A 14176-nucleotide genomic window follows, 5' to 3' on the forward strand; every position below is an offset into this window, starting at 1 on the left:
GAAGGCATGATACCCATGCAATACAGGTCTGATTTGTTCTGTATGTTTCCCCAATACATGTTAAAATAGATACCTAGTTACTGGAGTAAAAAGATTACTAGTGCACATACTAAATACTTTGTAAATCACTGACTTAAATGTGTAGCCAATAGGTTACAAAAACAGTAGTTTTACATCTGTAAATATAGGTGTTTTTTTAAAGAGTACCTATTATTATAGCTTGCTTATATGTACATATATATATATTAGTGGAGTTCACTCTGCAGCAAAAAATAGTTTAAATTCCGGAAATAGATTTAAGTCAAAAATTGCCCTCAAAATCTCTGGAATCACCAATTACATCAATTACATGTTTTATATACAGAATCTGGCACAGTAAGGTTTGCAAATTACTGAACTAGATTAAAAGAAAAAGCAAAAGAAAAATCTACATCAACTGCTTGGACAAGAAAACTCTTTAGTTTAAAAACTAACCTAACTATTTCATCTCTAGCTTGAAAAGGATACATGTTCCTGCTTACTTGGAGAGTTTATTCTATGCTGCTTTAAGATTTAGTCATTAAAATGTGAATATATGGAAATAAGTTTTTCTGAAATTGTGAGGATTAAATGAGCTAGTGGAAGACCCATCTTATCCATTTAGGTTCTAAAGACAGTGTTAGGGAAGGGTGGGCTAGTTAAACAATAAAAAGAAAAACAGAAAGGATATATATGTCCTTTTAGGTTTATAAGTATTGCATAGTCAATATGAAAACAATAAATTTTACTAAACTGGATTTTAAGAAAAATTGTATTTGCTAAAATATAGACCAAAGATACTCTCTTCATGAAAAAAATAAGAAACAACTCTGACAGCTACTGTTGTCTGAGGTAAGAAGTTTCTTTTCTTGAAAGAACTGGCTACTGTATCCTCACAATGCTAGTTTTCAATAGGCCAGGATGAATACAACTGCACAGTCATATTAAGTTTTAATTATTTTCTACAATGGAATATTCTCACAGTCTTCTTTTGTAATTCAGTGCTCACCTTTAAAGTATTTCACAGTTTTAACTCTTAATTCTAAAGTAGCATCTTCATCACATACAAAAATTGTTCGGGGATGCTGTTGGAAAGCTGAAACAGTCCACATGTGATTGACGCCTTCTTCTATTGCTTTGTACAGGGCAAATGCCTTATGTGCACCTGTTATGAGGATCATTACCTGAAAAATCATGAGCATCATTTGTTAATTAATAGTTACAGCATGTTCCAATGACTAGGCAGCTCTCTCTATACATCTATATATCTCTAACTATATCCCTTTTCCTGGTTTAAGAAACAAAATAATACCTTTCTGGGAGGGAGTGAATAGATCATAATGCTTATGATTATTCAGAAGAATTAAAAAAAGAACCAAAGGGCTGTTTTGCAAAAGGAGAATTACCAGTCAGCAGACAAGGGATTTATATAATTTGGGATGACATACAAAATTGCTTTAGTCCAGATAAGCAACAGTAGTGCTTTAAAAAAAGAGACTCTACAACAAACATGTTTGAAGAGTAATCCTAAAAGAGTCTGAAGACTGCTTCATTGAATATACCTATTTAATGTTGCCTTGGAACAAAACAATTTAAACGATTAGGAATCTTAAACATAGGACTTAAGAACATGACTTAGAATATCCTCGTGAACTTCAGAAATTCCAAGCTCTTAGTTTCAATGCCTGCTTATAAATAATTCAAAGAATATGTGCAAATGTAAGTATGTGTCAGAATGAATCTTTATTACCTTTTTAGCAGTCAATTGATTACATTTTACAAAACATTTGTTGTTGTTATTTGCTATCAAGTAGGACCCAACTCATAGCAACCCCTCCTTGGGTTTCCAAGGCAGTATCACTAAGGAAGTAGATTGGCCAACCTTCCTTCTGAGGAGTGGCTGGTGGGTTTGAACTGCCAGCCTTCTGGTTACCAATCAAGTGCTTTAGGCACTACGCTACCAGAGAAAACACATATACACACAAATTTATGTAAATGTAATAACCCTTTAAATGTTTTTTTCATCACAGTAAAAAGTGAATATTAAAGCTTGTAATTCTAAAATATCACAACATAAAAAGTGCTGTATTACATATTTTATAACTAGCTTTTTAGTGGGTAAAACGATATTTTATCAAGATTCAGTATGTGATTGTCATTGTGAACCTACATAGTTAACTAAAACCAAAGCCCACGAATGAAGATATATATGAATTTCAACTAATGCTTTTACTGATAATTCTTAATTATAGGGATCTAGCGTAGTGCCTAAAGCACTTGACTGTTAACCAGAAGGCTGGTGGTTCAAACCCGCCAGCCACTCCTCGGAAGGAAGATGGGGCAATCTACTTCCGTAGTAGTGATACTGCCTCAGAAACCCAAGGAGGGGTCGTTAGGAGTCGGGTCCGACTCCACAGCACACAACAACAGGCTCAGGCAGTAAGAAGCTCTGGTGGTTCAGTGGTTAAAGAGTTCATCTGCTAAACAAAAGATCAGCAGTTCTAACCCACCAGCTGCTCTTCAGGAGAAATAGGTGGCAGTCTGCTTCCTTAAGGATTATAGCCTTGGAAACCCTATGGGGCAGCTCTGCTCTGTCCTATAGGGTCTCTGAGTTGGAATTGACTTAACAGCAGTGGGTTTTTTGGTTTATGATTAGGCTCAGGGAAGAAAGATTTATGAATGTGTTCATTATTTTTGGTTGCTAGACATTTGCTAACATTTTTATTCTTAAGACTGATAAAAGTTATAGGAGTTTTGTTTCCTTTTTCAAATACACAGATTCTTGGCTCCATCCTAGGTATCTGAATTCAGAACATCTGGAGTTAGAATCAGAGCCTTCAGGTTATTATTATGCAGACAATCTCACAAATGTCCTTAGACTAGTACTCAAAGCATCTCTATAAAGGTACTTTAACACACTGCATTAATGTAATTATGAGAATTTCTACTTATTGCTGCATGAAAGAGATTTTCTGAAGTTAAATTTCAGAATTTAAAAATAACATCAAAAGTAAAACTCTGAATTACACACATTCCTTGAATTATCTCATTTAATCCTAAAAACAATATATTATTTAAGATGAATACTATTCTTATTCCTATTTTACAAGTAAAGAAACAAGTGTACAAAGATTTTGTAACTTGTTTATATCTTGGTCTTGTTAAAAAAAAGAGGAAAAAAAACCAACTCACTGCCGTTGAGTTGGAACCAACTCATAGTGACCTCTCCTTGGGTTTCCGAGGTGGTAGCACTACAGAAGTAGACTGCCCAATCTTCATTCTAAGGAGTGGCTGGTGGATTTGAACTGCCAGCCTTCTGGTTAGCAGTCATATGCCTTAGGCACTACACTACCAGAGCTCCCTTGGTCTTGTTAAGTATATTTCTTCTGCACAGACATGGTAACTATTAGAAGAGCTACCAATTAGACAGCAGGAGCAAAGAGTCTTTACTGAAGCAAACAGTATAAAAATGAGACAGATGGCTACAAATCTCAACACTAAGAGTATACTGAGAAAAAACAGTGAAAAGACAACCAAACTTTTATTGATGAGAAACACAATGATGTTTACAGTAGTACTATGAAAGCAGTAGAAGGAAAGAAGGGTGATGGAAGGTTAGGGTTGGATGAAGAATTAGTTATTGGTGTTTGTTTATGGCTAAGGCATAGATACAACAATTAATTAAGTGTTAAAAAATATCTGGAAAAGTAAAAATTGAAAAAAAATTCCTATGAGAGTATAATTTAATACTATATGTGATTAGTTTGAATACACCTGTTCCACTGTTCTCAAGGGGAATACTTCTCATATGATGAAAAATCCTTTATCAGACCTGTATCAGAGTAATATGAGATATTTGCTCAAACTGCAAAATCTCAAAATTTAAAGCATCAGTCTCTGGATGTGGAGACTATGTACAGAGTGACTTTTATGTATACTTCAGTTTGATAACCAGTGCTCAGGAAGATACTGCAAAAATACAGTAGTTTGATGCTACTTAAAAATACATAAAGCTATAGCAATATTGCTTTTTAAAAGGTTATGAAATAAGCTTATTTGAAGTAATTAAAAGTCAACATTTAATCTATCATTATATAAATAGATGGAAATAAATTACAAGAATCTATAATCTCAATTTTAGTTTTCAACATCCCCTTCTGGTGTTTTTTTTTTTTTAAGTCACCATTTATAAGTGAGGAAATATACTTAGAAAATTTTGTTGAGTGACTTCCCTTAATTATAGCTAGCAAGTGGATGATGTAGGATTTTCAGCTCTAAATTCTAAGCTTTTATCCATCATGTAGCCTTAAGATGCCAAGAGTGCCATAAGAATAGACATGTAAACAAATTATTGTACAAAACAAATACCCAAATCACAAAATTTTAAAAAAAGAAACATTGTTTTTTAAAAAAATACAGTATGTATAAAATACTAAGACAAGCTGATACATGAAGGTTCAACAGCTGGGAGAGCTGGAAAAGCTTTTAGAGTACCTCCTATCTGAAGCCAAGTCTTAAGGGTAAGTAGAAAAGCCCCCCAAAGGGAGGTTTTCAAACAGGTATGGGCTAGTTAATAAAAAGCCAGAAGTTTCTTAACATGGAACATGGCCCATGGAAGGCAATGGTAGAAACTTAGGCTGAAGTCTGATAACCTAAGCTTAGGGTTTTAAGAGGCTAGGTCCATCTTGTGATGAGGAAACAGGTGAATCAGAGGGTCTTAATTAAACACATAAGTAATCAACTGAACCATATTTTTGAAAAAATAATTCAGATAGTAATAGAAAGGGATAGGTAACAAATGGAGATGGTCACAAGTTATTGACCTTTTTAGAATAGTAATAAAACTACTTAGAAGAATGTTCCAAAATGTGACTCTTCCTGACTTGACATGGTAGTTTTTTAAAAAGGGTCATGAAGAAGAATATGCAGAGTGAATGTATAATGGTGGGATAAAACCCTATGGAACTACCACGTTCAAGAGACAAGGAAGAAGAGTTAGAGAAGCAGATTAAGAAAGAATGGTTAGAAAAGAATAATGGTAGCATTAATAAATGATGAAGAGACCCAGTAGAATGAAAAGACACTAGTTCTACAATTAGGAAGTCACTGGGGATCTTTGTGACTTTCAGTAAGGCAGTAAAGTCAAAAGAAAGATTTTACTGGTTTTTCCTTAAGTCAACATGAAGAATAAATATGGAAATTAGTATAATTATAACTCTCAAGATACTGCTATGGTTAAAAATAGTTTATCTTTCTTTTGAAATTACTTTTAGACTATATGGCCTCATCATTAAATATACCTTGGTGAAATGAAATTTAATCCTTTGAGGATAAACTTGGCTCTTGGAAAACTTCCAAAAGTCAGTAAAAGTCAGCTCTGATGATTCAGACAGATAACCAAGCTGTGGATATGACTTCATCCAAAATAAATTATTTCATTCAAACAATTCCCAACAGATAACTGAATACCTATTATGTGACAGCAGGGCTAGGTGCTAAACATGGATAAAAAGGCAGTCCCACTGAATTCGGCTGTCACAGGTTTCACTGTACTTGATTCAAAAGAATGCTATGAAAAGTTAAACATTAGGATAGGCCTTGGGAAAATGATGAAATGCTAAATAGTTCTGCCATAATGATTTTCTTCATAATCATATGAGATAAATAATAATCTTGTTAAATATAAGAAATCTATTTCCATAACTTTCAGTTTCATATTTCAGAAATAAGACTTCTCTAAAGTCTCCTTTCTAACGTATTTAGTATAAAATTTTAGTCCTTGAAAGGTCTTTTTTTCATATTCCAATGATTTTTTAGACAATGACAAACTCCTGTATTTTGAAAGACAGTTCTATTTGTATGCTCAAGAATGGATATATTGATGTCAAGATCACTTGCTCATCATACCCCGTCTGTACTCATTTCTGTGAACCTGTCCAATCCTGCTGCCAGAAAGGAATGTAATTCTGGGCTTCCATATGATTTAACCACTTACACTCATAAACTGAATATAATTTGTTCTGTTATCCTCAGGAAGGGGAATGACAGCCCAATTAAAACCTAGGACTTACTGTTCTGAGTTTTATTCTTATTTAATACATCAAATTTAGAAAAAAATCTCACCTTAGATCAGTACCTTCCTGCTGTAAACTAACTAGTAATTCTTCTACAGTCAAGAAGCACTTCACACTGCATTATTTTCAAGGCTCCAAAAGTAGTCTAACTCAAATTAAATCTTTGTACAGTAGAAAATAAAATAGTCAAAAAGTCTATTTGACTATTACTTAAAAAAGAACTATCTGATCATTATAATTTCAGGACCTCAGTTCAGACTGTGGAGCAGGGATAGGTAAATGAAGCAGTACCCCAAAAGAGAAGGTCCCTAATTCTTAGTTTACAGATCTCAAAGACTTAATTTAGTTGAATCCTAAAGATGTCAGTGAGACTGATAGAAATTCATGTTAAAAGCTGGAAAACAATTTATATTGTGAAAATATACAACCAAAATTATCACTTACTCAGCACCATAATCCCTCCAAAATACATAAACATCAAAGGGAAAACATTAAAGAATATTTAATTCTTACTTCTCTAGCATCCATCACTGTCCCCACACCAACTGTTAGAGCCATAGTTGGCACTTTCGACAAATCTCCATCAAAATATTTAGCATTTGCCAAAATGGTGTCCATTGCTAGAGTCTTTAATCTTGTCCTTGATACTAAACTGGATCCTGGCTCATTGAAAGCGATATGACCATCTGGACCTATTCCTTTCAAAAGAAATATACATACACACACATATATATATATATTCATAAGTAAATAAGGTTTCTCAAAGTTCAATGTGGTTTTAAAAGTACAGATATATTAAACATACTTACCTCATTTTATAGATCAATTTGTGATACTGCATTAAAATATGTTTCTGTACCTGATGCAACAAGTATTTCAATATTTTTTTATATGGTTAGTATTGCACTAACATGATTCCGAGAATAGCTGTGAAAGTAAGTATCATCTTACAATAGATTACCACTTTAGTTTATAAAAGGAGTTCAGATGTTGTAGTGGTTAAGACATCTGGCTGCTAACCAAAAGGCTGGTGGTTCGAACCCAGCAGCTACTCCGTGGAAGAAAGATGGGTCACTGTCTGCCTCAGTAAAGATTTACAACCTGGGAAACTCTTTTGGGGTCACTGTGAGTTGGAATCAGCTTGCTGGCAGTGAGTTTAGTTTATAAAGCACTTTCACATACATAATTTCAACAATAGATAAATTTAAGAATCTTGTGAGAAGAACAAATTGGGTATATCTGCCCCATTCGTATATCTGTCTCATGTCTCCTGTCTTTAAAAAAAAAAAAAACTCAAAAAGAAGCTTTGATGCTTAAGAAAATCAGTGACTCATTTACGAATGAGATAGGACTCAAATTGAAGCCTTCTGATTGCCAACCCAGTGTTCTTTATATGAACACTAACTTGGTTCTAGGAGCTCTGGTAGCATAGTGGCTAAGACACTTGCCTGCTAACCAGATGTCTGGCGGTTCAAACCCACCAGCCACTCCTCGGAAGGAAGGTTGGGCAATCCTACTTCCGTAGTGATACTGCCTTGGAAACCCAAGGAGGGGTCGCTATGAGTCGGGGCCGACTCGACGGCACATAACAACAACAACTTGGTTCTATCTAGTCAAGATGGGACAATTAATTAGTGACCTCTCTTATATTTTCTCACTTATAAAAATGTGTACATTGGACAAGGTAACATTGACTATAACCTATTAGAAGAAATGTATTTGACACTGTAATGTGGTACACATACACATACATCACACACTTTGCACATAAATATTAACACAAGAATCAAACGAAACAATATTTACCCTTACAAAGAGCCATATAAGCTACTTCCTATTAAGTTCCATTTCATTTACAAAATGAACAAAAAGGACAAAGGTAGATGTGACTGACTAATGATTTCATGACCTAATAATGGGTGACAGCCCACAATATGAAAAATAATGCTTTAGAGAAACCTGTTGCCAGCACTTAGGTTCAAGACTGCCTCTAAAATACAGGTAAGGATACAACATTCCTCATTTGAAGTAAACAGAAGTAAATCTTTTCATAAAAAGTCAAGAATGCCTCTATGGCATAAATAAAATTGTATATACATGTTTCCTCCTAACTAATCAGGTACTTGGTAACCTCAATTAAAAAAATAATCCCACAAATTCTCTGAGTCATTGAAAGATCTATGACATTTATATTCTGCTCTTTATTTTAATGCTAAGTTTATTTACTTACTCTTAAAATTCTTAGAAATATTTCCCAAGTCACAACAACATAAAATATGACCAAGAGTAATTTGGTTTTGATGGAAAAGAAAAGAGAATAAAGTTAGATACAGATTACCAAAGCACAAAAATCTAGGCATTTTTAATGTAGAGACATAGCCAGACTTAACATGTATAGATATTTCTTTTCTACTATTATGTACTTATAATTTATAAAAGATAGAGCTGTATTTCTCTGTAGATCTGTGTAAGTATTCTATTTTGCATTTTAAGTATACATGTCCAGATATTTATTTTTCTATATATAAAGAGGAAAGGACAGATTTAGGAAAATAAATGTTCCAAAAAAATAAGAACTATACTAAGAGCAACATTTGTAGTCTCACTGGTGATATGGGCCATACAGAAGAGTACAGCTAAACTGAAATTATAAATGAAAGTTCATGATGGAAGGGGGTCAACACATCGCCTTATGTGTAATGAGTAACTGTCAAAAATTGAGATTCCTGATCTAAAATTACTTTTTTAAATGTTCATAATGATTTACAAAGCTTTATAAGACTTTCTTAAAAATAATCACGAAATCAAAAACCCACAACTATTATTCAGCCTTTAAGTCTAAACTATTAGGCTTCCATGAAGCATTTCTAACCTCAAAGTCTGAGCTACATGTCATTTTATGTTCCTATTATTCTGTGGGGTAGAATGTAAACGTTCATGAGAGTAAGGACTGTATCTTCACTGCTGTATCTTTGTCATTTACAGCAGCACATAACACACAGGAGGCCATCCATAAATAACAGTTGAATAAATGAATGGGTGATTGCTATTTTTTGGTTGGCTCAGTATAGTTTCTCCAACCTCTGGCCTAACCTTCTGCTCTGGTTCCCTCACCACAAGGACTAGAACAATCTAATACCCTATATCACTCTCAGACAGATAAGCACATGTCCCAAGCTGAACCAGTAATGATCTTTCTCTGGAGAATCTGAAATTTGCCTAGAGATGCAGGCAGAAAGGTTATGTAGAACAAAAAGATTTGATGATACCACTACAGAGAGGTTGATGAGTTCTTACTTCTGAGAGCTGAGGCTTCCTGGTTCTTATCCTTCCAAAGATTTGGTTATTTCAACTTCTCATTTTATTCTGGGAATTACATTAAATCATTCCAATAAATTTGCTTTTGTTCCCTTGTTTGTTCTATTAGTAGTAAACCAAAGAACCCAATCATATAATTAAATCAGAAGGCTAGTTTTCCTGTCTTCTTACATTTTACTTTTTAACAACTAAATACTTATTAATAATTAATAATATCTTTACATTCCACCTAAAAAATTCTATTTGTATACTGTATTGCTGAGGATGGGTCAGAGATTGCATTACACCTTACCTATCACTTTTGCCATCAGAGGAAGATTGAGAACTTTTTAGAGTATGTATTTCTTTCTTTCTCTTTTCTGTAGAGAAAAAGAAACTCTTACTCCATTTTCCAGGAGTGAGCAATGGTAGGCTAACATTATGAGCTTTCTTCCACCCTACTGTTTTCAATTCAGAAGGGAGGAATGGGAAACCACATTGTAGCCTCAAGCCCAACTTGCAATCTCTAATCCAACTTTACCTTTAATAAAGTTATCTTGATTCCATTTGATTCACTAATTAGTATTTTTATTAAACAAACCCTGGAACAAAAGAAGGGTAAACAGTAAGATCCAGATACCAAGCTTCATACTGACAACCAATGATAACAAACCTAAATCAACAAATGTAAACAGTCAAATGAGATTGCTTTTTTGAGTACACTTCCGAAAAAAGGTACATCAACACCCAAATAGGAAAAAGTTTAGAGATGATGTAATACACTGACCCATCTTTCCCTAGGTAAAAAGTAATTATGTCCTATAGAATGGTAGCTATAAAATTCAAACCTTAGATCGTTATGTGACTACTGTGAAGATGCAGAACCAAGGAAACTTTCTTAAAACTTTTTTGCTTTTTGGGTAGGGAAAACAACTACACAAAAGTTAAAAAGTGTCTAAGAATAAAAAGTTCTTTATAACAATAATAGTCAAAGATAAGCATAAATAACTAAAATTTATATTCCATTTACTTCAAGGGCACAATGAAGAGGCTTACCATTAGAAAATGCATCAAAATTTTTTAGCTAAAATTAGAAATAACTCAAAATTATGGAGAAAGAAGAGAATACTACCAGACATCTTGAATAAAAAATTTATAACCCTTTTCAATCACTTCATATGCATGTGAAAACTGGACAATGAATAAGGAAGACCAAAGAAGAGCTGATGCCTTTGAATTGTGGTTCTGGAATAGAATATTGTAAATACCATGGACTGCAAGAAGAACAAAGAAATTTATCCTAGAAGAAATGCAGCCAGAATGCTCCTTGGAAGCAAGAATGGGCAGACTTCAACTCACCTACTTTGGTCATGTTGTGAAAAGGGACCAGACCCTGGAGAAGGCTATCATGCTTGGTAAATTAAAGGGTTAGAGAAAAAGGGAAAGACCCTCAACAAGACTGATTGACACAGTGGCTACAACAATGGGCTCAAGCACAGCAAGGATTGTGAGGATGGCAGGCAGTGTTTCTATTGTACACAGTGTCAGTGTGAGTCAGAGCTGACTTGATGGTACCTAACAACAACAACAACCTTAAACATTACATTAATTTGTAAATGCTTTCTGGAAAGCAGATAAAAGAACAGAATGGAGTTAGAGAGTTCCTATCAGTTTCTTTTGTTCATTTGTTTTCTCTCTAATTCCATAAGAAATGTGTCAATGGATCTGCTAGCAAATTACCTGGTATGGCTTTTCTAGCCATAAGTATTTGTAAACTCCATGGTGGAATTTGCCATGAGCAATTGAGTAGCTCCTGATTGTTAAAGTTATCCACCTGGGGTATTTCTGTTGAGTATGGTATGAAGCAATCTTCTGGGAAGTTTGCTGTCTCTCTCAGTTGTATGGAATTGTGATGTTAGGACTGGTTAGTTTGGCCACTCTGCCAGCCTCAAAAGGAGCCCTCCTAGAGGCAGAAGGAGTCTCTCTGACTGCTGGCTGAGAAAGACATGCTGCTGAGAGGAATACAATCCTGAGAGACATGCACTTGCTGAGAGAGAGACGTGAGAGACATGTGCTGTTGAGAGATGTAAGAGATACATGCTGAGAGAGAGACATGAGAGACACACACTGCTGAGAGAGAGACTGCTGCCTGCTAATTGAGAAGGCTGGCTGCAAGAGACTGTGTGCATTTCTAAACTTAAATTATAGCCTATTGCTTCCCTAATAAAGCCCATAATCTATAAATTCTGTGCAGCCACTAAAGTGAATTATCGAACCCAGCAGAGAGGTGGTGGGTGCTGCAGGAAGAATGGTTGGTGTCAGGGTTGGTGAAAGGGCTGGAAGGAGGCAGCATGTCTGGCCTCACAGGAATAGGCCTTGGGCTACTGATGGTGATTCTGTCTTCTTCTTGTGGGGTTAGAGGAGGTCAGAAGATGTGGCCTCCTTGCCTCTTTGGCAGGATCCTTAGCTAAGGTCTATAATGGAAAAAATAAAGTCCTCAACTGAGAAAGAGGGAAAAAAAAAGTCATGCAGCCATTTTTAATTAGAAACCTCTAACAACTATTTTTTTTTTGCATAATGGTAAACCAGTGAAAACATTTCTTGATATAACTAAGATAAACAATGTAGGTAAAAGCATACCTCACAAATTGCAAATTTTGTTTCAAACCACCACAATAAAGCAAGTATGATAAAGCAAGTCACAAAATTTTTCATTGCCCAGTGTATATGAAAGTTATTTTTATACTATACTGTATGTAGTCTAGGAGCTCTGGTAGCACATTGCCTGAGGCATCTGGCTGCTAACCAGAAGGTTGGCGGTTCAAACCTACCAGACACTCTGCGGAAGTAAGACCGGGCAATCTGCTCCTGTAACGATTTACCACCTCAGAAACCCAATGGGGGTTGCTTTGAGTCAGAATCAACTTGACAGCAGTGGGTTAGGGTTTCTTTGGTATATAGTCTATTAAGTATACAATTGGATTATGGAAAAGTTTTAAATACTGTGAGAATTACCAAAACGTGACAAAGAGACAAAGTGAGCACATGCTATTGGAAAAATGGTGCCTACAGAGTTGCTCAATGCAAGGTTGCCACAAACCATCAATTTGTAAAGAATGCAATATCTGTGAAGTACAATAACCACTATGAGACAGATGCAATAGGAGATCCTAGATAGAGTGGAAGAAAAATGTGGAACAAAACTCAAAATCATTTAAAAAAAAAAGCAAGCTTATTGATCTGATAGAGACTGACAGTACTCAGAGACTATGGCTCTTAAATACTCTTCAAGTCTGAAACTGAACCCACCCGTGTGGCTCAACTTTCAGCCAAAGGCAAGATAGGCCTATAAGGTGAACAATAACACAAGGGAGCTATGTACTCCTTGGAACAATCAAGCATATGAGATCAAAAGGGCAGCATTTGCCCAGGAATAAAACTCAGAAGGCAGGACTGGACAGGAAAGAGGGACGAAGGGAAATGGTAAACATGGGGAAGAAGTAGGAAGAGTGCTGTTACAGTGTGGGGATTGCAATTAATGTCACAAGACAAAATGTGTATGAATTTTAAGAAAAACTAATTTGCTCTGTAAACTTTCACCCAAATCACAATATCAAGTTTTTTTTTGGTAAAGTAAAACACAAAAATGAGGTATGCCTGTATATTATAGTCCACTAATTCTACTTGATTTTGAAGTACACTGTTCAGAAAACCTAAAGATGGCTAGTACATTCCTTAAATGTTCTCAAACATCTATTGTCTTAGCCTTGATTTTGACAGGTGCTAAACAGAAATTATTTCAAAATTGATCTATCGATATAACTAGAGAGTAAATATTCTCTAGGAATACTGATGCAATATTAGCAACTTTTTTAAAAAAATAGATAACTTTGTATTTTGAAAAGTTAAGGAGTGTAACATGGATTCTTGCTCAGATAAATCATCTCATCTGCACAGGAATATAAATGGCATTGGTTCTGTTAGGCAAGGATAAAAAATTTCCTTAAAGGAAAGATTTCCATCTCAATGGAATGCCCTCAAAGGTAATTCAGTCAAAACCTCAACAGGAAATTCAATAAGGAAAAATTATTTCAGCATCTACAGTTCTAATAGAGAAGACTGAACACTGGAAATACAGCTATATCCAGTTACACTTACGGAGTTTGTCGTGAGAGGCATTTTACACACCTAACAACAACAACACTGCTCAGTTAATTCTCACAATTCTGAATTGGTAAATATTAACTCTGTTTTATTGTTATTTAATTATACTAAACTAAGTTTACAAGGCCAAACAGACAGTAAGTAGCAGAAACAGGATGCAAATTTATGTCTCACTTTAAGGACAAACAACTACCTTAACTGTACTTGGCCCCCTCAACCATATATTAATTACAATACAGCTCTACTAAATAAAGCTCTAATTCATGCATTTATGAGCATCCTTCTAATAAACTCATTATAAGACATACCCAGAAAACTTACATGTTAACTTAGAACATTAGTATTTTTATTTGACTACTAAAGAATGCACTAAAACAATTTTGGTTTTGGCTTAGTTCATGGAAACTTTTAGAGATTTTACCCTGTAATTTTATTAGAAGGATATATGGGTTTTAAAGAAACACTGAAGGCTGAGGTTATCATTCAGGAAAGGAAAAACACTCTTTTTGAAAGTGTGGTACACTGTTAGTCCCGAAGAGGTAAAATTGGAAGTTTACCAGATTGTGACCTCCTCTTAAGATATGGTTTAACAATTCCAACTGTTACAATTTTTTTTTTTTTTT

The 14176-nt window shown here is 34.7% G+C and overlaps 1 protein-coding gene across 1 annotated transcript in view; it reads right to left on the bottom strand.

The window, feature by feature from the left end:
- Nucleotides 1-14176, bottom strand: part of GNPDA2 (glucosamine-6-phosphate deaminase 2) — a 35625-nt gene that overhangs the window by 10392 nt on the left and 11057 nt on the right. Inside the window, exons 4-5 of the mRNA XM_007957781.2 lie at nucleotides 6606-6790; nucleotides 1028-1202 (exon numbers count right to left, since the gene is read on the bottom strand). Of these exons, the coding sequence (XP_007955972.1) occupies nucleotides 1028-1202; nucleotides 6606-6790 (360 nt within the window). The remainder of the gene's footprint in view (nucleotides 1-1027; nucleotides 1203-6605; nucleotides 6791-14176) is intronic.

The sequence above is a fragment of the Orycteropus afer genome, unplaced genomic scaffold (assembly GCF_000298275.1).
Source record: "Orycteropus afer afer isolate SDZICR_OR568_19922 unplaced genomic scaffold, OryAfe1.0 scaffold00795, whole genome shotgun sequence".
Lineage (NCBI taxonomy): Eukaryota > Metazoa > Chordata > Mammalia > Tubulidentata > Orycteropodidae > Orycteropus > Orycteropus afer.